Here is a 22,715-nt window from a genome sequence, read left to right as displayed (position 1 = left end):
GTGTGTTCGGGTATCGCTTCTCGGCCTTTTGGCTAAGATCAAGTGTAGTATCTGTTCTTATCAGTTTAATATCTGATACGTCCTCGATGAGAGGACTTTATATTAAACGGATTTTTGGGTGCGGGAGTTGGACCCGGAGCTTGCTCCCTCCGCTCCGCGCATCGTCCCGGTATGGCAGTACCTCCGGGCACGGTGCACCTCCCCCGGGAGGAACAGCGATGGTTAAAGGCAGAGCTGTATGGGCACTACTGCTGTGTCCTGCTGGGCGCTGGCTGCTGGGCTCGCTCCCATTGGGCGCCGTTGGCGGAGCGCAGCGCTGTGCTGGGGGCGCCGCTCGGCTCCGGCTTCAAACCGTTTCCCCTCGTCCTGCCGTTTATCAGAGTGGGTTCGTGAAGGGCAGGTCCTGTTTGACCAACCCGATCTCCTCTATGAGCTATTAACCGGTCTGCTGCATGAGGGAAAGGCTGTCGATGTGCTCTACCTGCACTTCAGCAAAGCCTTCGACACTGTCTCCCATGCTGTTCTCCTGCAGAAGCTGGCAGCCCGTGGCTGGGACGGGGACACTCTGGGCTGGGTGAGGAGCTGGATGGAGGGCCGGGCTCAGAGAGTGGTGGTGAGTGGAGTCAGATCCAGCTGGTCACTAGTGGTGTCCCCCAGGGGTTGGTGCTGGGGCCTGTCCTCTTCAATATCTTTATTGCTGACCTGGATGAGGGCATTGAGTGCTCCCTCAATACGTCACAGATGACACTAAACTGTCTGGAAGTGTGGATGTGGCTGTGGGTAGCAAGGCCCTACAGAGGGATCTGGACAGGCTGGAGAGCTGGGCTGAAGCCAATGGGATGAGGTTCAACAAGAGCAAATGCCGGGTCCTGCACTTGGGCCACAACAACCCCAGGCAGCGCTATAGGCTGGAAGACCTGGGGGTATTGAGTGATGCTGGGTGGAACATGTGCCAGCAGAGTGCACAGGTGCCAAGAAGGTGTGAAGGACAGAACTGGTTCCTTTTGTTGTCACAAAGCTTGTTTCCTTCGGCCCTTCTGATGATAAGACTCTGACTGGCGACTGCTGACCATCTAGGAGGGTGAATGGTGGGTGTTATTGTGCCACGGTATCTCTGCTGTACGACTGCAAAGATAAGCAGAAGCAGGACAAGCTTTTTCAGGGGTGCTGCTTGAAGGGGCTGAGCACAGCAGAAGGCGATAATGAATAGTGAAAAAGGACTCCATAGTAGCTGAAAGGGGAACATTTTGCTACAAAAGGGAAAAGGGGCCTCACTAAGGCAAAGGGTAGTTACAGATAGATAGTTTATGTTAAGAGAGGACAGAGAAAGGGGGAATTACGGACACTTAGTCAAAAGAAAACCAGAAAAGAGGGCAATAAAGATAAGAAGGAATTGTCCGGAGACCTCTGACAAGAAGAAGGATTAGATACACCCAGGCAAGACGACGCTGACATGGGAGAACGATAACAGCAGATAACACCAAGAAGGAAACAGAAGAAGAATGTCATCCCAAAACAACAAGGGTCGTGGGGAATGGGGTCAGAGGGAATGGGGGAATGGGGTTGCGGGGAATGGGGCCATAGGGAATGTAATGAATATGTAATCAAACTGGGGAGGAGACTATTGATGATGTATTAGCTTGACCTATATCTGTAAGACACTTTTCTCCTTACGGGGTGCAGGTTTGGAGGAGCTATTCCCCCCTTGCAACCGGCACTGCGCAATGCTGGAATAAACACACCTGCTTTAGAACCAGTCTCTGGATTATAGAGTTTGATTCCGCAGGTCGATAATGCTTGTGTCTGGCAACAGAGGCACCACCAATCCCTGCTGGCTTATCTGTGGGCCGGGAATGTCACAAAAGCTGGTTTTAAACCATTTTCCAAAGCGTGTTTGCTTTCAGAAGATGCTTGTTTAGATGTTCAGTGTTTGCTCGAGAGATGTTCCCAAAAATACTACGAAGCTCCTCAAACTTGGAAGAAGAAAGAAAACCCCACAGAAACGGGGGATAAAAGGCCCTCACTAACCTGGGGACTTTGCAGACAAACCCCCATAGACACCTTTGTCGGAGAATTCCCTGAGGGGAAAACTTGGAGCTTCCTGCCTTTCTCCCATCCCTCGCGGTGATCAGACGTGTTCCTGAGACCAACAGACCTACGTTGTACCTCGCTGGACCCACGGTGGTGACTGTATCCCTTTTGCTCTCTACAGACTCCTTGCTTGTATCTCCTACTTCTCCTATCGCCCACCTTCCCTTCCCCATCTCCCCAAATGGCCAGGACTTCAATAAACTGCTTGGACCAACATTTGAACTGTTGCTTCTCAATCTCACGCCGGGCACACACATAGCAAAGAACCTCCTTCCTATAGACTGGAGCGAGACAGAAGGCCAACGGCATCCTGACCTGCATCACAAACAGCACTGCCAGCAGAGAGGTGATTGTTCCCCTGTACTCAGCACTGGTGAGGCTGCACCTCCAGTTCTGTGTCCAGTTTTGGGGCCCTCACTGCGAGTCCGGCTGCTTGGAATCCCCCACTGGGACAAGAGCCCGACGGCTCCAGCAGCGGAAGCAAGAAGGGCTCGTCAACAGGCCCCGCTGAGCAGGTGGGCTGCAGCAGACCCCGACCACCAGATGCCCCTCACTGGATCCTGATGTTCACCCACAAGCTCTTGACCCCGTCATGTCTGGGCCTCCCTCCCACCTCCCATGATCATGCTCTAATAGTAGCACTAATTGCTACTAATTGCTACTAATTGCTAGTGCTATTAGAGCATGATCATGGGAGGCGGGAGGGGAAGCCCAGACCTGACGGGGTCAAGAGCTTGTTCAAGTTAGTTCTACTTCTTGGGCGTCTGCGGTGTTTGCTCTACCTACTAACACTGATACCCACCCAAAAACTACCGTCAAACACCGTAGACGCCCAAGAAGTAGAACTAACTTGAACGATCCTCCCAGCCATCGTCCTGTTCCTACTTCCCCTCCCCTCACTACAAATCCTCTACAGAATAGACGAAATTGAAGAGCGGTCGGTGAGGGGCGGGGCTATGCAAATCTTGGCCGCGGGGGCTGCTGGGAGCGCTCCGATACGCTGCAACGGGACCGAGCGGGGCCGGTACCGGGGACGGAGAGAGAGCGGGCCTAGTGGAGTGGGGTGGGAGCAGCGCTGGGGAGGCGAGGGAGGCGTCGGTGCGGGCGGCGGGTGCGCGCCCGTGAGGTGTCGGGAGCGCGCGTGGCGGTGGTAGGTGTGCGGGCAAGGGGTTGGGTATCGCTTCTCGGCCTTTTGGCTAAGATCAAGTGTAGTATCTGTTCTTATCAGTTTAATATCTGATACGTCCTCGATGAGAGGACTTTATATTAAACGGATTTTTGGGTGCGGGAGTTGGACCCGGAGCTTGCTCCCTCCGCTCCGCGCATCGTCCCGGTATGGCAGTATCTCCGGGCACGGTGCACCTCCCCAGGGAGGAATCATGTTGGTGAAAGGCAGAGCTGTTCTTAGTGCCGCAGCAGGGGGCACTGCGGGATGGTTCTATTGGAAATCTAAGTCAGTCACCAGGACGGCAGATCGGATAAAGCGGGGTTTATTCCCAATTGCACTGCCGGCCGTCCCGGAAGCAGCAGCAAGAGTAGAAAACATCGTCACGGCCCGGTGACGGATGCTCGGCTCTTCCTGCCCCGGTTCCGACCCGCTCAGTGTCTCCGTTCACATCCCGATGCCCAACGGACCGTTCCGGTACCGCCGCCCCGCGGGCACGGAGGGCGGAGCTCGGCCACGTGCGGTCCCGGCCCTGGAGGTGCCCGCGGGTGGCGCTGCGCAGCCGCAGGTTGGTGGGGGGCTGCGCCATCCCGTCAGCACCCCGCACTCCGCGCTCTGCAGCCCCTCTCTCCCTCTCCACTCCCACACCCGGCACAACGTGGAAGGTTTGTCCAGCAGCGCTGCCCGGGCTGACGGGGATGGGATGCATCGTGCCAGCAGACCTTCACGGACTCTGTTCTCTTACCCCGATTGAACTGTCGGATTTCTTATGAGAATTGCAGCATTGCTTCGTGCTGTGGGGAGTTCCGTTGTTGGTCTCCTGTTGTCACCGTGTGGAGGTGGTGGGTGGTGCGGTGTGGAGGTGTTGTGGTGTGGAGGTGTTGTGGTGTGGAGGTGTTGTGGTGTGGAGGTGTTGTGGTGTGGAGGTGTTTGGTGCTGGAGCTGAGATCTGCCCGTCCCGTTCCAGGAGTCGGGAGAGCAGGTGGGTGGGAGAGAGGCGGTGCTGAATGTCACGTTAATTATTACAAGGGGTTAAGAGCAAAGCAGTGCCTTTTTGTCACCCAAACTTGTCATCAATTAGATGACCTGGGCCGGGGGGGCGGAGCGGCGAGTGCAGGAGCTGCAGGGGCGCTCACAAAACTCGGAAGCCCGCTTGACTCCGTTCCGCACAGCCCCCCCCCCATCCAACAACAGCAACATCCCCAACACAATGAACAAACATTCACCAACTTTTCACAATCCCTCCTTTTTCTTTAAAGTAACTTATTTTGTTCGTTGAATCTTTGGAATGTTTGCCGGCTTAATGCGTATTACCTATTTGTCTCATCATCTTGTTCTATGGTCTCATATTTAGCTCTTACTAACATTAAATGAGCAGCTTCTAATCGGTTCTTTACTATCGTGATTACCTGATTGAAAATACATGGTCCAAAGGTTAACACTATAATTAACAACAACAGAGGTCCAGCTATAGTAGATAATAATGTGGTGAGCCAAGGTGAGCAATTAAACCAGGATTCATACCAACTTTGGTCAGCCTCGTTTTCTTGTTTACGTTTTTCCAATCCTTCCCTCAATTTGGTCACTGTGTTCCTTAGCACCCCAGTGTGCTCTGCATACACACAGCATTCCTCCCGGAGGGCTGCACACCGTCCCCCTTTTTGCAGGAAAACCAGATCCAATCCCCTTCGATTTTGGAGAACTACTTCTGAAAGGGACCGTATTGATTTTTCTAACGCTGAGATGGATTGTTCAGTTCTAGCCAAGTCCTCATCTACAGCAATGCACAGAGCTGTGAACTCTTGGCTCTGCCCAACTAATGATGCTATTCCTGTACCAGCTCCTGCAGCTCCCCAAATCATTAATGCTAAGGTGACGACTGTTACAGGTTCTCTTATTGCCAGATATTGTGGTGAGTGTGCATATAATCCTCAGTGTGGTATAGAATCCTTGGTATAATCATTACCTGTACACAAAAATCATGTGATACATTAAACAGTTTAAAAGGTAAACAAGGAGTAACACCTGATGATGAACACACCCATCCAGTATTATTGGTGGGGATTAACCATTTATGTGAATACAAAACTTTTTCTGTGGCACTACATAAATCACTTTTTCCTTTTGGAACAGTCCCCACTGTCTCGCCCCAGTTTATAGGAGGGAGGCAATGTTCTTTGATGTATGGATACCCGGCGTGAGATTAAGAAACAACGGTTCAAATGTTGGTCCAACCAGTTTATTATAAATCTTAATCAGGGAGATGGGGAAGGAGAGGACGGACACTATTATGATATAGGGTGATGGGGAAGGGAAGGCAGGCGATAGTAAAGATAGGAAATAGAAGCAAGGAGTCTTTGCTGGAAGCAAGAGGGAGATAGTCACCACCATGGGTCCAGCGAGGTTTGTAGTTCAGTCATTGATCTTCATTAGTGAAGATCAGGCGTTGTTGTTCCACTGATGATGATGGTGACCATGATGATGACAACGATGAATGAATGAATGTCCAATGGTAGCACCAACATATTTATAAGTCCAAAGTGGTCGAGCCAGCTTTCTCTTTGGAGTGACAGCTCAAATCCAAAGTAGTTGAGTCAGCTCTCCTTGGGGTAGAAAATTCTGGCTCTGGGATCTCAGCAAAACTCCTTTGTTCCCATCTTCCGGGCCTTGCCAGCAGATAAGAGGGAGCAGGGATGCCCATCTGCATCCTGTTTTTCACAGGACACGATGGCATCATTCCCCAATTTTCCCATCCCAACCTGGAGCTATTTAGTCCCAGGCCAGATCTTCCGCCCGTAAACACTATTGTGCACTCCGTTCCGGAAGCAAACAGCTATGAAGGAAGGTGCTATCAGATGCCGACAGGGTGATGTTGATTGTCACACCCATCACTTGCCTCCTCCATAAATCAGTGAGAGTCTTATCACTAGAAAACACCTCAGGAAGCAAGCTTGGAGCCAGAAAACAAAGAAGGGTTGTGACACCCACACATCTACCCTTCCCGGATATCTGGGTTAAAGTTATTCCTATCTCTTGTCCGCAATTACATTGAGAAGGATTACTTTCATTTGAATACATTGGGCTTTCCGGATCCCCTATTGCCTTATGATAAGGAGGTTTTGCACTTACACATAACCAGCAGTGCTCGCTTGCATTGGGGTTAGTCCGGTTCAGTACCTGGAAGCTGGAATTTATGACTTCCCAGGTGTCGTTTTCAAGTACTGCCTCACTATTTTTCATAGTATTCATGGGGGGCGGCTCCATCGTCCTGACAGGAGCCAAAGTTTCCTTGGTTGCTGTGGGCCGTACTGTCTCAAATACCCCTGGGGTTTGGACCCTCGAATCCTCTTCTAATATGACTTTGTTGGGCCCGACTGCCTGAGGAATTTCAGGTATCTCTGTCTTTATTTTAATGAGCCCTCCCCTGTCGGTCCCAGGTTTCCATTATCTTACCCCCCATATTTTCTCTAATAACCATGCTGAATCATCTGGATTTGTTACATTTATCCATATTTGCTGGCAGATCTCTCTCTTTCTCCCCTCAATCCCCACACAGCCCATCTTCCCAACTGTGGGTCTCAGATAGGAGGTATGCACCCATAGGCTCCATACCCTACTTGTAAATACTCATCTGGCCCGGCCCCAGGTTCCCAATCCGAGGCAATAGTTTCACATCCCCAATAGGCACAATAATATGAGTTTGGGTAGTTGTAGTATCCCCTCCCTGGGTTTGAACCTGGGCAAAAATAATATCCCTTTTGATTTAAACACGGCTGTACCGGTACCATGTCACACAGGGAAGTAAGAAAACTTGGTGCACCAGCCGTAGTAACAGTCTCAAGAGTTTTTTGATCCCCAAGCCTAATTAGACTCCACCGGAAAGGTTGATGTGGGTGGTGTTGTGCTGCCACACAAAATGTGATTACTGCAAGAACTCCCAAGCACCAATGGATACCCCTAAAGGCACATTTTTCCCCACAATTCACTCCTCTGCCTCACTCGTCAGCTGGGTTGCAACCAGCTACGAGGTTGTTTTGGTTCTTCTCGGCAGCAGTAGTGTTCTTCAGGGGGAGCCTTTACCTGGGATTCCTATCGGGCTCGTCGCAGTGTGAGTTTCAGGTCATCGCTCCCAGGGGTTACCTCCCACCTCTCATCGTCGATGGGTCCTTTAACGCGGCTGGCATGAGTCCATCCTCTCTGCAGTTCGAATAGCTGTTTCTGTACTAAGTAAAACAACATAGGGACCTTCCCATTGTGGTGTTAGTGTAGCTGCTTTCCAAGTCTTTATTAGGACCCTATCCCCTGGCTGTATCCTGTGGATTGCTATCTCCAATGGGGACCGCTGTGCAACCAAGCCCTTCTTTTGTAATTCCTTGCAGCTATTAATTAATTGTATAAGGTAAGGTTTTAAATGATCATCTTATAAATGGGGGTGATCAAGGGGTATTTCAAGGTTATAGGGCATACCATACAACATTTCAAAAGGAGAGATTCCCAGATGAGTTCTGGGCTTTACATGTATATTTAACAGAGCCAACGGCAAGCATTTTATCCAAGAGATCTTGGTTTCTATCATTAATTTGGTAAGTTGTTTTTTTATTTCCCCATTCATTCGTTCTACTTTACCAGAGCTCTGAGGGTGCCTAGGAGTGTGATATTCCCATTTAATCCCTGGAATTCTCATTGTGTCACGTGTAACCTTTGATACAAAATGTGGTCCCGTCAGAATCTATTGCTTCTATAATTCCGTATCGAGGAATTATGTTTTCTAATAGTATTTTTACCACAGTTTGTGCTGTAGCCCTTGCCGTAGGGAATGCTTCAACATAGTTTGTGAGATGGTCTACAATCACTAATAAATATTTATATCTCCCGGTTTTGGGGAGTTCAGTAAAGTCCAGCTGGGTCCTTGCGAAGGGTCGATCAGCCAATTCTCGCCCTCCTGGGGTCCTTTTTCTCATATATTTTTTTTGCATTTACCCTCCGGCAAGTCATACATCCATTGACAATCCCCTTTGCTATGTTATATACCCCTATACACATAATTATTGGCAAACTGATCCACTAAGGCCTGAGTACCCCAATGTATTTGTTCATGGAACCTCCGTAACACCCTCGTAGCTACTGATTTTGGTAAAGCCTCCCATCCATCAGGTAGTTTCCATTTTCCCATTTCATTTTCCGGAATCCCCATTTGGATGGGGCAATCCTCCCTTTCAGTTACTGTATATACACGCATAAGAGCGGCCTTTTTGCCTCTTGGTCAGCTAGGTTATTACTTCTAATTTGAGGATCCAGTCCTCGCTGGTGACCTCTTACATGTACGACCGCAATCTCCTTTGGTTCTCTAATGGCTTTCAAAACTTTAAGGATCAATTCCTGATGAATTAACCTCCTTCCCTGTGAGTTTAGAAGTCCTCTCTCCTCCCATATTTTCCCAAAAGTGTGTACTATCCCATACGCATATTTAGAATCTGTATATATTGTACCGCTCTTGCCCTTTATTAGTTTTAAGGCTTGCAGCAGGGCATACAATTCGCAAGCTTGAGCAGACCAGCTCGGGTTCAGTGGTCCAGATTCTGTCACTTCAAATGTTTTTCCATTTACCAACACATAGCCTGACTTTCTTTTTCCTTCAACTACTCTGGAAGAACCATTTATGTATATCTTTTCCTCTGTAGGTAATTCCATGTCATCTAGATCGGGTCTCAGTTTTATTTGCTCCTCTCTACTCCTAAGGCAATCATGTTCTAGGGGCTCGCTGGGTTCACCATAGAGAAACTGAGCTGGGTTCTGCACTGAAGTTGTTTCTAGGGTCAATTTTGGGGAGAAAATCAGAATTCCCTCGTACTTTAACAATCTCGCATCTGTGACCCATTTGTCAGCTTTTTGTTGCAACACTCCACGTATATTGTGGGGGAAGATTACTTTAATTTCTCCTCCAAAGGTTATCTTTTGTGCTTCCTCTACCAAGAGAGCAGTAGCTACTACTACTTGAAGGCAACTAGGCCAGCCCTGGCTAACAGGGTCTAATAATTTAGATAAGTAAGCCACGGGCTTTTTGCCTCCTGCCCAGTCCTGGGCAAGCACTCCATAAGCTGTTCCCTCTGCACTATTTACAAACAGAAAAAGTGGTTTCTTTAACTCCGGGAAGCTCAGGACTGGAGGGTGCACAAGTTCCTCCTTTAATTTATTTCATTGTCCTTCATCTGTTTCTGTCCATTTAAGTAACCCATCTTTGTTTAATTTACTATAAAGAAATTTAACTTTTCCACTGTAATCCTCTATCCATTGTCGACAATATCCTATTAATCCCAACAACTGTCGTACCTGCCTTTTTGCTGTTGGGGCTTTTAGGGCCAAGATCCCCTCGACTCTCTCTGGGTCCAGTTTTTTGTCCCTTTGCTCAGCAAATGACCCAAATACTTCACCTCTTCCTCCACAAACTGCAGTTTTGATCTAGAAACCCTTAACCCTTGTAAACTAAGGAAATTTAACAACTGTACACTAGCCTGCCTCACACTATCTTCATCTTTCCCTGCTATTAACAAATCATCCACATACTGTAACATTGTTGTTCGTGGTGTTCTATTATAATCCTGTAAAATTTGTTCCAAGGCCTGACCAAATAAATTTAGGGATTCTGTAAATCCCTGGGGAAGGACCGTCCATCTTAGCTGTTGCTTCCTATGAGTATCGGGGTCTTCCCATTCAAAAGCAAAATAATCCGTGCTGTCCTTGTCTAAGGGGCATGCCCAAAATGCATCCTTTAAATCTATTACACTATACAACCAGTCATCTGGGTGCAATTGGCTTCTAAATCCCTTCTCTTCTTCTTCCACCCTTATTTTTCTTTTAGAGGGTATAAATGGATCTTCGTCTCTGAAGCTATCCGGACGTGGGCGTACTCACTTTCCTCTGAACTAAAAGGCTCCTTGGCATTAATATAAAGGTTAAGAGCCTGACATACCCAGTCCTCAGAGGAGCCAAAAAGGGACCAAAATACACTCTTCCCTTTTATGGGCTTATTGCCCCACACTTCTACACAATAATAAATCATTTTGACTTTTTCCCCGCCTAGAAGGGGAATCATTCCAATTCTTCATCATTAGCCCTAATGGACTGTCTGGGGGTATAGGGGAATACCTATACCCACACCACTATTTCCCCCACCCATGGGACCAGAAGGCTTACTCTTCTTCTGTCCCATCTTCCGGAGCACCTTCACACACACTCACACTCACTTCCCCCTTTTCGTGGCCCAGTCCCTCGCGGGATGTGGGAACCGCACTACGAGGGGTCCGCACTTGCACCGCCCGCAATTGGGCGTCTCAGTTGTTGTGCTCTGGGATCCCCAACCCCAATGAACGGATCACCGGCCTATACTTACCCACCCCGTGGGTCTTCTCTCGGTCTTCGTGCACAAAGATTACTCGGGGTTGACCGGTTCTATTTTGTTTGCGCCCTTATTTTAGGTTCGTTGCTGAAGGGTTCGAGCAGGAGTTTCCACTCCTGGGGCCGCTGAAATCAGCGGGGCGCCTCCCCAGAAGGATCAAATCACCTTCATCTGAGTCACGGCACCAGATTGTCACGAATTGCACCAAATCCATTTTCAAATCATGAATAGTTGATTAATTTGAGTAAGCAACCGCAAACAAAATCAGCGCTGGGCGACCATGGCAGTCACAGCTCCGCACGTGGGGCACATTCCTCCCCCCCGGCCCCAGCTTCCGCACAGCCCCCTCCCCAACAACATCAACAACAACATCCCCACACAATGAAGAAACATTCACCAACTTCTTACAGAGGGACAGCAGCAGTATTGAGAGACCTTGAGAAAGAATGAGGGTGGATGGCAGCGGACTGCAAGTGGGTTGTTCACATGTAAAACTAAAGGGTGTGCTCCTCTGTCACGCTGCCCAGATCATTATCTTAAGCAATAAAGGAGTGCCACGTTCTGACAACACATTCCAGTTGGATAATTTACGTCACCTCCAACACCAATTTAAGGGCAGCCGCAGTTGGGCACAGCAGCCGGCTCTGAGCACCGGGCACCGAGTGTGTGTGAGCAAAGGGAACGGAGGGAGCTCTGCCCACCGGGACTGAGCGCTACGAGGGACCTGAGAGGAACGGGAACCACGAACGGCTCCGCTGATGGGGAGGGAGGAAGGTCTGCGAGTACCGGGCACAGCAGGGACAGAGGGGCTGCAACCCCAATGCTGTGTGAGGGCGTCTGTTATAGACCGCCAAACCAGGTTGAAGAGACAGATGAGGTGTTCTACGAGCAGCTGGCACGAGCTGCACGGTCATCAGCCCTTGTCCTCATGGGGGACTTCAACTTCCCAGACATATGCTGGGAGTACAGCACATCACAGAGGAAACAATCTAGGAGGTTTTTGGAGTGCATAGAGGATGCCTTCCTGATGCAGCTGGTCAGAGAGCCCTCGAGAGGAACTGCCCCACTAGACCTGCTGTTCACGAACAGGGATGGTCTGGTAGGAGATGTGGAGGTTGGGGGCTGCCTTGGGCAGAGTGACCATGAAATGATACATTTCTCGATTCATAGTGGAGCTTGGAGAGGGAATAATAGAACTGCTACCTTGGACTTCCGGAGGGCGGACTTTGATTTGTTCAAGAGACTAGTAGGGGGAGTCCCCTGTCATTCAGTCTTAGCAAACAAAGGGGTCCAAGAGAGCTGGTTGCTCTTCAAGAAGGAAGTCCTAAGGGCACAGGAGCAGGCGGTCCCCCTGAGCTACAAAATGATCCGGCGGGGAAGAAGACCGGGGTGGATGAAGAGGGAGCTGTTCTTGAGGCTCCGAGAGAAAAAGAGAATCTACCGCCTGTGGAAGGAGGGACGGGCAACTGAGAATGAATTCAAGGAAGTCGTTAGGATATGTAGGAGTGAAATCAGAAAGGCAAAAGCCCAGCTCAAATTTAACCTGGCCGCCAGGGTGAAAAGGAATAACAAACTCTTTTATGAGTACATTAACAGTAAGAGGAGGACAAAGGAGAATATCCACTCTTTACTGGATGAGGCTGGGAATGTGACCACTGAGGATAAGGAAAAGGCTGAGGTTCTGAATGCCTTCTTTACGTCTGTCTTTAAAGGTCAGACCAGTTATCCTCAAGGTACTCCTCTCTCTGACCTGGTGGTCTCAGCTGGGGAGCACGCTGACCCCCCTGTGATTCTGGAAGAAACGGTCAGAGACTTACTGCTCCACCTGGACTGCCACAAGTCCATGGGGCCGGATGAGATCCACCCGAGAGTGCTGAGGGAACTGGCAGAGGTGATAGCCGAGCCGCTTTCCATCATCTACCAGCTCTCCTTGTTGACTGGTGAGGTCCCAGAAGACTGGAGGCTTGCTGACGTGACTCCCATTGACAAGAAAGGTTGTAAGGAGGATCCGGGGAACTACAGGCCTCTGAGCCTGACCTCAGTGCCAGGGAAGGTAATGGAACAGATTGTCTTGAGGGAGATCACGCGGCATGTGCGGGATGGCCGGGGGATCAGGCCTAGCCAGCATGGGTTCATGAAGGGCAGGTCCTGTTTGACCAACCTGATCTCCTTCTATGATCTAGTGACCCATCTGCTGGATGAGGGAAAGGCTGTTGATGTGGTCTACCTGGACTTCAGCAAAGCCTTTGACACTGTCTCCCATGCTATTCTCCTGCAGAAGCTGGCAGCCCGTGGCTTGGATGGGTACAGTCTCGGCTGGGTAATGAGCTGGCTGGAGGGCCGGGCTCAGAGAGTGGTGGTAAATGGAGTTAAATCCAGCTGGCGACCGGTCACGAGTGGTGTTCCCCAGGGGTCAGTGCTGGGGCCTGTCCTCTTCAACATCTTTATTGATGACCTCGATAGGGGCATTGAGTGTGCTCTCAGTAAGTTCGCAGATGACACTAAATTGGCTGGGAGTGTGGATCTGCCTGGGGGTAGCGAGGCCCTACAGAGGGATCTGGACAGGCTGCAGAGCCGGGCTGAAGCCAATGGGATGAGGTTCAACAAGAGCAAATGCCGGGTCCTGCACTTGGGCCACAACAAGCCCAGGCAGCGCTATAGGCTTGGGGCGGAGTGGCTGGAGGACTGTGTGGAGGAAACGGAGCTGGGGGAACTGATTGATGCTCGGCTGAACATGAGCCCACAGTGTGCCCAGGTGGCCAAGAAGGCCAACGGCATCCTGGTGTGTATCAAGAATGCCCAGGAGGACTAGGGAAGTCATCCTGCCCCTGTACTCAGCATTGGTGAGGCCTCACCTCGAGTACTGTGTCCAGTTTTGGGCACCTCAGCACAGGAAGGACATGGAGGTACTGGAGCAGGTCCAGAGAAGGGCAACGAGGCTCGTGAAGGGCTTGGAGAATCAGCCCTATGAGGAGAGACTAAGGAAGCTGGGGCTGTTTAGTCTGAGGAAGAGGAGGCTGAGGGGAGACCTTATTGCCGTCTGCCAGTACCTGAAAGGTTCTTACAGTGAGAGTGGGGCAGGTCTCTTCTCACTAGTGACAAGTGACAGGACGAGGGGAAATGGCCTCAAGTTGCGCCAGGGCAAGTTCAGGTTGGATATTAGAAAGAACTTCTTTACAGAAAGGGTGGTTAGGGACTGGAATGGGATACACATGGTTAGGGACTGGGATGGGATACACATGGTTAGGGACTGGAATGGGCTCCCCAGGGAGGTGGTTGAATCGCCATCCCTGGGTGTGTTTAAGAGCCATTTGGATGTGGTACTCAGGGATATGATTTAGCGGAGGTTATTTAGAGTTAGGGTACTGGTTAGAGTTAGGGTATTGGTTAGGCTGTTAGGGTACTGGTTAGGCTGCGGTTGGACTTGATGATCTTCAAGGTCTTTTCCAACCTGGGTAATTCTATGATTCTATGATTCTATGATCACAGGTCCTGGACTGCAAACAGCAGCAGGCATAGGAGGGGAGGGCAGAGGAAGGTGGAGGGGGATGGGGAGAGAATCTTTAGGGCCTTTGGGGCATTCTGTGGACACTGGGGAAGGAAGGTTTTAGATTCTTTCCTACAACTTTTGAGATGCTTCTCCGTCATTTTGGGACCAGTGGAAGGATGGGGCCCATTTCTGCCTGTTTTGGGCTGTTTCACTTTTGGGGCTGTGTTGTCCATTCAGTGCTGTTTCTGTGTGTTTTGGTGCTTTGTGTCCACAGCTGGGGCTCATTTGGGTCCATTTACATCTTTCAGCTTTGGTTACCGATAAGGCACTATTCTGCTTTTAACCCCTTGCAATTCTTAAAGGCACATTCAGCGTCTCCTCTCTCCCTCCCGCCTGCTCTCCCAGAACAGGACGGGCAGATCTCAGCTCCACCATCCAGCAGCTCCACATGGTAACAACAGGAGGGCAACAACCAAATTCCGCACAGCACGAAGCAGAGCTGCGCTGCCCAGGAGAGAAAACCAGCAGTTACAAAAGGGTTAAGAGAACAGAATCTGTGAGTAGCGCCGCGCCTTCCCGATCCCAGTTCCGCACTCCCAGCCAACCGCCACCGCTCTCCCCGGACCAGCTCCGGATTGGGTGTGTCAAGGAACCTGATGTGCGGTGCGGATATATAAGGGGGGGGCCGCCGCGTGCGCTCCGACATGTTGCACCGGTGGCCGGTGGAGCCGGAGCGGAGCGGGGAGCGGTGGAGGCAGCGCTAGAGCGGTGAGGAACGGGTCGGAGCGGGAGGCGAGTGCGCGTCCGCGTCCGCGTCCGTGAGGTGTCGGGAGCGCGCGTGGCGGTGGTAGGTGTGCGGGCGTGGGTTTGGGTATCGCTTCTCGGCCTTTTGGCTAAGATCAAGTGTAGTATCTGTTCTTATCAGTTTAATATCTGATACGTCCTCGATGAGAGGACTTTATATTAAACGGATTTTTGGGTGCGGAAGTTGGACCCGGAGCTTGCTCCCTCCACTCCGCGCATCGTCCCGGTCTGGCAGTACCTCCGGGCACGGTGCACCTCCCCCGGGAGGACCGAGGATGGTGACGCTGCGGGGCGCTCCGTGGTGCCGCAGCCCCCATCGGTCACCGCCGTGGCCGCTCGGTTTCCGCTCCGGGCTCCGCGCTCCTCCGGCCGCCGCCCGCCCCCTCGTCCGGTCCCAGCGTGGCTCCCACGCGCTGAGCCGCGTTCCGCTGCCGCTGACTTGGAGGGACCGAAGGAGCCGGGGCTGTTCGGGCTGCGGAAGAGCAGGATGAGGGGAGACCTGATTGCGCTCTGCCAACAGCTGGAAGGGGCTCCCGGCAGAGCGGGACTGGGCTCTTCTCACTGCTGACAGGACGAGGGGAAATGGCCTCACGTTGTGCCGGGGGCGGGATTAGGGACATACAGGGAACATGTCTGTACAGAACGGGCTGTGAGGCGCTGGAATGGGATGCACAGGGAGATGGTGGAGTCACCAGCCCTGGAGGTATCTGAGGATCGTTTGGATGTTGTTGTTGAGGGATGTGGTTTAGTAAGAGCTATTGGTGATGAGTGGATGGTTGGACTGGAGTGGTATAATTAATGTAACAAGGGCACAGGTGCCTCCCCAATTAGATGGTAGGGTGGACCATAAAAACTTTCCCCCACAGAACCACCAGAGATCTGCCCTGGGGATTCCCAATCTTGAATAATTTCCTGCTGAATCCTCCGTAACATTCAAGACCTCACTGCATAAGGAGGTTTCCTACAGGCCTGGTAGCCTTCACACCCTGCCGTGACAGGCAAGCTGTGTGGTTACCTACCGCTGTAGAGAGTGCAGGAGGGATCTGGACACCTGTATCAGGCATTGGAGGAATGAGAGAGAGAGATCTGCAGTCTCTGTTTCCCCAGGCAGTTTTCTCTTGGTACAGTGCAGTCATGCATCACATTCCCTTGGGGTCCCTGGTCCACCCCAGCAGATTGGGCACCACCTGAGCTATGGGCCACCCGGATGCACAAGCAAAGCAATTGCTACGGTTGAGACTCTGGACAGTACACTTAATCCATTCTACCAAGGCACTAATGTCCCCATATCCTGTTTTGATTTCAAATGTCTGTCTATGATCTTTTATCTCCTTAGCTGTCACAACTGCAGGGTTTTTAGGAAGATTTTCTACCCCTTTTTAAGCTCTTTCCTATCCTGGACAATGTGGGTATTTTCACAGAGTGTATCCCACACAGCTATCTGGTATCTCGCTGTTGGATCCTTTCCATGCATATCTACCCCAAGACCAAAAGTGGTATTAACAATGTTATCAGTCTTGTTATTTTTACTGGGTTACATTGCAACGGTTTGCAGTCTGGCTGGACAACTCCCTTATGTGCTCACGAAGTATCAGATATTCCAGGTGTATCTGTCCAGCCTCAGTAGGCAGTTGTCCACCATTCATCGTTCCATACACTACAAGAGAATCCCTTATCCATATCAGGGCTATCAGTTGGTCCCTCCCCTGCATTATGGTCAAATTTTACGTTTTCCAGTTAATTATCAGGATAACGAATGGGATACACTGTGTTGCAGCAGTAAAAACTTCTTGTTACAACACGGAAAACTTTTGTGAGCATTAGATCTATATAGGTTATAATACTCTCCCGCTTACATTTACATTTTATTTACCTATTTGAGGAGAAGTTAAAGGTTAGTTAAAATAATAATAATAAAAATGCATTTATATAAAAAAAACTTTTTATGATTTCCTTCAGATTCTTCTCTTGTAAAGGTTTTTCTGTGGCAACAGTTCCCACACCTCAGGGCTATTGGATGCCTTTAGCAGTGTGCAGCGAGTCCATCCTTTCTCGTTGTCCTCACGGCTGTTTCAGTCATTAGAAGTGCTTGGAACGGTCCTTCCCAGTCAGGTTGCAGCTTTGTCTCCTTCCCCGTCTGGATGAGGATCCAGTCCCCTGCTTGAAATGGGTGTTTTAGAGATTGCAAAGATGATGTTTGTGCTAATAGTACTTGGATCCTGATCAGTAGCAGTTACTGCATACCCTGCCTTACAGTCTCCTTGTCTGCAGCTGTCAGTAAAGCTGGAACTTCTGCATCTTCTAAGGGTCTGTTCTTCAGGTCCGACTGACCGTCTGAAATGTGCAGCTTCAGTTGTTTCAAAGCAGTCACGTAATCCTGGTTCTGCAGGAGTTCTGCTAAGGAAAGATACCGCATTGACAATATTAGTCACTGTCGCCGCCCCCTCCTTCGACAAGTCAAGTGTGAAAGTACCGTGCCTCTGCGCACGGGGAGCAGACGTGACTCACACACTGCATGAGATATTCAAATTGGGATCCTTTGGCCCTGTGTAGGTTTACGGGCTTCTTGACTATTGAGCACCAGTGCAGCCACCGCCCTCAGGCACCCTGGCCATCCCTTACTCCCTTCTTTGGCAATTTGTGGCTCAGGGGTTTGGCAGATGCCTTCTTTCCCGGCATTCCTTAAGGGTCAAAGTCCAGCTGTGATCTCCCAGATATGTCACTTGCTGCTGAGTTAGTTGTGCTTCATGTAAATCAAGAAACTCAGCAGACTCACAGACCATTGCACAGTTCTCTTTTGTTGCTATGGCATCCACGTGCTGCAGAAAAGTTCCACCCTGGGATGGAGGATCCCAGGTCTCAGACTCACGAGTTGACCAGTTCTCAAAAATCATCAAGCTGTTCTCACAACCCTGGGTAACACTGTTCTGGATAACGGAGTCTCTTCTCCCCATATTGGCCAAACCAGGCAGAAGAGACATGCTTCAAATCCAGAAGGTAAACTCCCTATTCATTCCTTAACTGGGTTAATAAAGTTAATAAGTTAATACAGTGCATGGATTTGCCACCACTTGTATCTTAAGGGTGCTTACAGTGAGAGCGGGACAAGTCTCTTCTCACTGGTGACAAGTGACAGGACGAGGGGAAATGGCCTCAAGTTGCGCCAGGGCAAGTTCAGGTTGGATATTAGGAAGAACTTCTTTACAGAAAGGGTGGTTAGGTACTGGAATGGGCTAAACAGGGAGGGGGTTGAATCGTCATCCCTGGATGTGTTTAAGAGCCGTTTGGATGTGGTACTCAGGGATAGGATTTAGCAGAGGTTATTTAGCGTTAGGGTACTGGTTAGAGTTAGGGTACTGGTTGGGCTGCGGTTGGACTTGATGATCTTCAAGGTCTTTTCCAACCTGGGTAACTGTATGATTCTAATCACCTCAAGTACTGTGTTTAGGGCACCTCGGCACAGAAAGGACATGGAGGTACTGGAGCAGGTCCAGAGACGGGCAACAAGGCTCGTTAAGGGCTTGGAGAATCAGCCCTATGAGGAGAGGCTAAGGAAGCTGGGGATGTTTGGGCTGGGGAAAAGGAGGCTGAAGGGAAACCTTATCGCTCTCTTCTCACTTTCATAGTATCATAGTATCACAGTATCGTGCGAGTTGGAAGGGACCTTAGAGATCATCGAGTCCAACTCCCGGGATTCAAGCCCTCTGTGTAGCAGAGCAGCACTTCCACCACTTGCGATCTCTGGGGGCTGGCCTTGGCGGCCACCAGAATCCCCATAGTGCAGGTCGGGCCACGGCCACCCGGAACACAGAGCAGGGCTGTCGCTGAGGCACTCGGAGATGCTGCCCGGAGCAGAGCGCTCCGCTCCACCACACCACGCTCTCCATTCTGGCCCCGGAACGACGCAGCACCGCTCGGCAGCGTGGACCCACACAGTGTCGCAGCACATGTGCAGCTTGGCCGCCGTAGCGCCGCGCACACCGCCAAGGAATTTGGGGCGTTTAGGGGGCAACTTTCAGGTCCCTTTGGGATGGCGTTGTGCCTCTCGGGCTGTGCAGGGGATGTCCACGGCTGTTCCGGCTGTTTCTGGATGTTGAGCCATGCCAGGACAATCTGGGGGTTGTTCCGGGCTGTAAGTGCTGCTTTGGGTGTTTGGGCAATCGGGGGCTGATCCGTGGCCATCTGGGAGCCTTTGGGGATCATTTTGGGATGGATTTGGTACCATTTGGAGCATTGGGGGGCCACTAAGGCCGATGTTGGCCTATGTTGGGGTCATTAGGGGGCTATGTTGGTGTTATTTAGGTGTTATTAGAACCCAATTGTGTCCATTTTAAGGCCAACCAGGGTCGTTTCAGCTCATTTTGAGGTGTTCTGGGGCCATTTGTGTAACTCTTAGGCTTTTGGGGTCAACTGTGGGGCCTTGCAGGGCTATTCTGTTGTTTTTTGATCTGTTCCAGAGCCATTTGTGTCCATTTGGGGCCATTTTACATCTGTTGTGGTCATTCTGAGGCAAATTTGGTCTATTAGTTCAAATCTGGGGGCATTCTGGGGATGTTTCTCTCTGTTTTGAGTGTATTTGGTGTCATTTATGTGCACCTTGGGCAGTGTGTCTGTATTTCTGGGCCAACTGTGCGTATTTGGGCCCATTTGTGGCTCACTTGGTGCAGTTTGGGTCCATTTGTATCTTTCAGCTTTGGGTACAGATAAGGCACTATTCTTTTTTTAACCCCTTGCAATACTTAAACTCACATTCAACGTCTCCTCTCTCCCTCCCATCTGCTCTCCCAGCTCCCAGAACAGGATGGGCAGCTCCACCACCCAACAGATCCACATGGTAACAACAGAAGTGAAACAACCAAATTCCCCACAGCACAAAGCAGAGCTGCTCCGCGCAGAAGAAGAAAGCCAACGATTGAAATGGGGTAAGAGAACAGAATGTGTGACTGTCTGCTGGCACAAAGCAGTGAAGGGCCAAGTAGGGGAACAGAGCCCAATCCCATCTGCTCTCTGCCCCACCAGGCTGCAAATGGAACGTGGGCAGAAGGAAAAGCGCCCTTTTGTGCTTTGTGAGTGGAGTGCTGCTGGGCGTCATCATCACGCTGCTGTTTGGGAGAGGTGAGCGCACCCAGCATCCCACTGTGGGTGCAGGACGGGGGACGATGGGGTTTCCCAGCGCCCGGAGCCGCTCCCCAAGCACAGCCCCCATCCCACCTCCTGGGCGCCCACGTGGTGCCCCAAACCACCTTCTGCTCCACCTTCCCAACCTTGCAACCACTCAGCGGGCATTGCCCCGTGTCTGCGCATCCCAACCCCACATCTGCTACAGGGGAGCATTCAGGTCAAAAATACATCAGTTCCAGATCTTTGCCTCTCATTTGCCCACTTGTTTCCCTTGCAGTGCTCCAGCACTGTGAGCTGTGCTCACCGTGCCCAGAAGTTTCCCATGTGAGTCACAAGACCTGGGTCGGTTTCCAAGGGAAATGCTATTATTTCTCGAACAATGAGAGTGCGTGGAACAGCAGCAGGGAGCACTGCCAGCAGCTCGGAGCTTCCCTGGCCACCATAGACAGCAAACAGGAGATGGTGAGAGCGGGACGAGAGCCGCAGTGCCGGCACGGGGGTGGGAAGCCCAGACTGGTGGGGCCGCACCAACTGCTGCCGGTGCCCCCAACTCACCCCAAGCCAAAGCCGTGAGGAGATGCCTTTGGGGAAAGCAGCGGGCTGTGCAGGGACAGTGTCACGGCCTCATCTCCCCCCGGCCCTGCCCCCAGTGGGCGCTGTGCTGAGCACTGTACCTCCATAGGGAGGGCTTTGTGCACAGCATTACCAACACAGCATTGCACCAATCCGAGTGCAGCGCCCAACAGCGAGGTGGGAATGACATTTGGGGGTAGATGGGAAAAGTGCTCCAGCAGCTCCAATCACACACGTGTTTGTTCAAAGGAATTCATGCTGCGGTTCCGGGGCCCGGCCAACCGTTGGATTGGGCTGCACAGGGCAGAAGGGGACGAGCACTGGACGTGGGCCGATGGCAGCGCCTTCAGCAACTGGTCAGTGCGAGCGTCCGTCTGTCCGGGTGGGATCTCTGACAGGGTCTGTTTGGGCCAGGATTGGGTTTCTCATTCTGCTCCCTCCTCTGCTCAGGTTCCAGGTGCGAGGCGGAGGCGGATGTGCGTACCTGAATGGGGACAGGATCAGCTCATCCCTCTGCCATCTACGGAAATATTTTGTCTGCAGCAGAAGCAACAGCACCTCCTTCTGTAGGGATGGGACGCGGCCACAGTGATGCATCCCATCCCCATCAGCTCAGGTTGTGCTGCTGGGCAAACCTTCCACGTTGTGCCGAGTTTGGGAGCAGAGAGGGGAGAGGGAGAGAGGGGCTGCAGAGCTGTCATGGTTTTGCAGTGTTGTAATTTTGCTATCAGTATTCCACATCATAATATCATGATGAAGCATGGATAATTTTGACGAATGTGCTGCTCCCAAAAGAAGACTGAATGTCTCAGGGAACACCACGGTCAGTCATAGGACACGGACTCTGTATAATCTCACTTTGGTGCTGGACTCCCTCCCTTGCACCTTGCCAGCCAGGGGGGAGCCGTGTGGGAGCGTCCCAGCCGTTCCGCCTGGAGTTACAGTAGGCCTCTCGGTTTCGGGACTCTCTCTTATTTTACTTGATTCGTTAGCCTTAATTTCAATTATATTTTATTATATTGTGTTATTCTGTATTCTGATATAGTATTTAGTAAATAAGTGTGCCTCCTTAGATTGTTGCCGCTGTATTTATTTTTCCTTTTTCCCTTTTCCTTTTGGGATATCAGCCCTGCAGGCCGTCTATACCCCTGTCATGGATGCAGGTAGATTTTAGGTTAACCCATGACACCCGTCCTGTTCTGTGAGCTGGGAGGGCAGATGGGAGGGAGAGAGGAGATGCTGAATGTGAGTTTAAGTATTACAGGGGGTTAAGAGCAAAGTAGTGCCTTGTTGTCACCCAAACTTGAATGGCCCAAACGGACACAAACTGCACCAAATCATCCCGAAATTGACTGAAACAGCCCTAAATAGCCCCTAAAACTGTGACACGGAACCCCAAAATGCACAGAAGTGACACCAAAGCACTCAAAACCCACTGAATTGGTCCCAAATGTGCTGAAACTGCCCATATCAGCCCCAAAATCAAAACAGCCAAAACAGACACAAATGGCCCTGAAATGGCTCTAAATAGATCCAAACTGCCCTAATGGAACTCTAAAAGGACTCATGGGGGCTCAAAGTTATTGCAAGCTGATCTGAAACAGACCCAAAAACACATGAAAATAGACCCTGATGGGCCCCAAATTGACCCAAACAGCCTAAAACAGACCCAAATGTATTAAGAAGTGAACAAGATTGACACAAGTGGCTCTAAAATAGCAGGAAATAAATGTAAGCAGCCCTGAGTGGCCCCAAACTTGACTCATCAACAAAAGAACCCAAAATTAACCCAGAATGGCACTGAATTGACCCCGACATAACCCACGAGTGACCCCAAATGGCACAACACAAACACGAATGACATCAAAAAGGTCCAAATGGCATCAAAATAAGCCCAGACTGATCCTGAAATGATCCCAAAGAACCGCCCCCAAGCTGGTCTGAGTCAGTTCCAAAATGGCCCCAACATGGCTCTGAAATTGCACTGAAATGCCATAAAATGACCCCAAATAGCCCTGAACACGCCCAGAGTGATCCCAGGGAACAGCCCTCTGATGGGCCAAGGCAGCCCCAGA

The 22,715-nt window shown here is 50.8% G+C and overlaps 1 protein-coding gene and 3 non-coding genes across 4 annotated transcripts; all 4 read left to right on the top strand.

The window, feature by feature from the left end:
- Positions 1–12: 12 nt before the first annotated feature.
- LOC140247502 (U2 spliceosomal RNA) lies at positions 13–203 on the top strand. Its single transcript, XR_011902688.1, has one exon. It is a non-coding gene; the product is annotated as a U2 spliceosomal RNA (small nuclear RNA).
- Positions 204–3,267: 3,064 nt separating this feature from the next.
- Positions 3,268–3,458, top strand: LOC140247503 (U2 spliceosomal RNA). The gene has a single exon (XR_011902689.1). It is a non-coding gene; the product is annotated as a U2 spliceosomal RNA (small nuclear RNA).
- An 11,075-nt stretch (positions 3,459–14,533) lies between these two features.
- Positions 14,534–21,711, top strand: LOC140259092 (uncharacterized). Its single transcript, XM_072350086.1, has 6 exons — positions 14,534–14,910; positions 19,735–19,868; positions 19,966–20,061; positions 20,345–20,529; positions 20,890–20,996; positions 21,091–21,711. Exons 1-6 carry the CDS (start codon positions 14,591–14,593, stop codon positions 21,230–21,232), a joined length of 984 nt encoding a protein of 327 aa, XP_072206187.1. The 5' UTR covers positions 14,534–14,590; the 3' UTR covers positions 21,233–21,711.
- Positions 15,016–15,206, top strand: LOC140247506 (U2 spliceosomal RNA). The gene has a single exon (XR_011902691.1). It is a non-coding gene; the product is annotated as a U2 spliceosomal RNA (small nuclear RNA).
- Positions 21,712–22,715: the final 1,004 nt, after the last annotated feature.

Source organism: Excalfactoria chinensis, chromosome 1 (genome assembly GCF_039878825.1).
Source record: "Excalfactoria chinensis isolate bCotChi1 chromosome 1, bCotChi1.hap2, whole genome shotgun sequence".
NCBI lineage: Eukaryota > Metazoa > Chordata > Aves > Galliformes > Phasianidae > Excalfactoria > Excalfactoria chinensis.
Note: the sequence above shows the minus strand (reverse complement) of the source record. Positions and strands in the feature narration are given on the sequence as shown.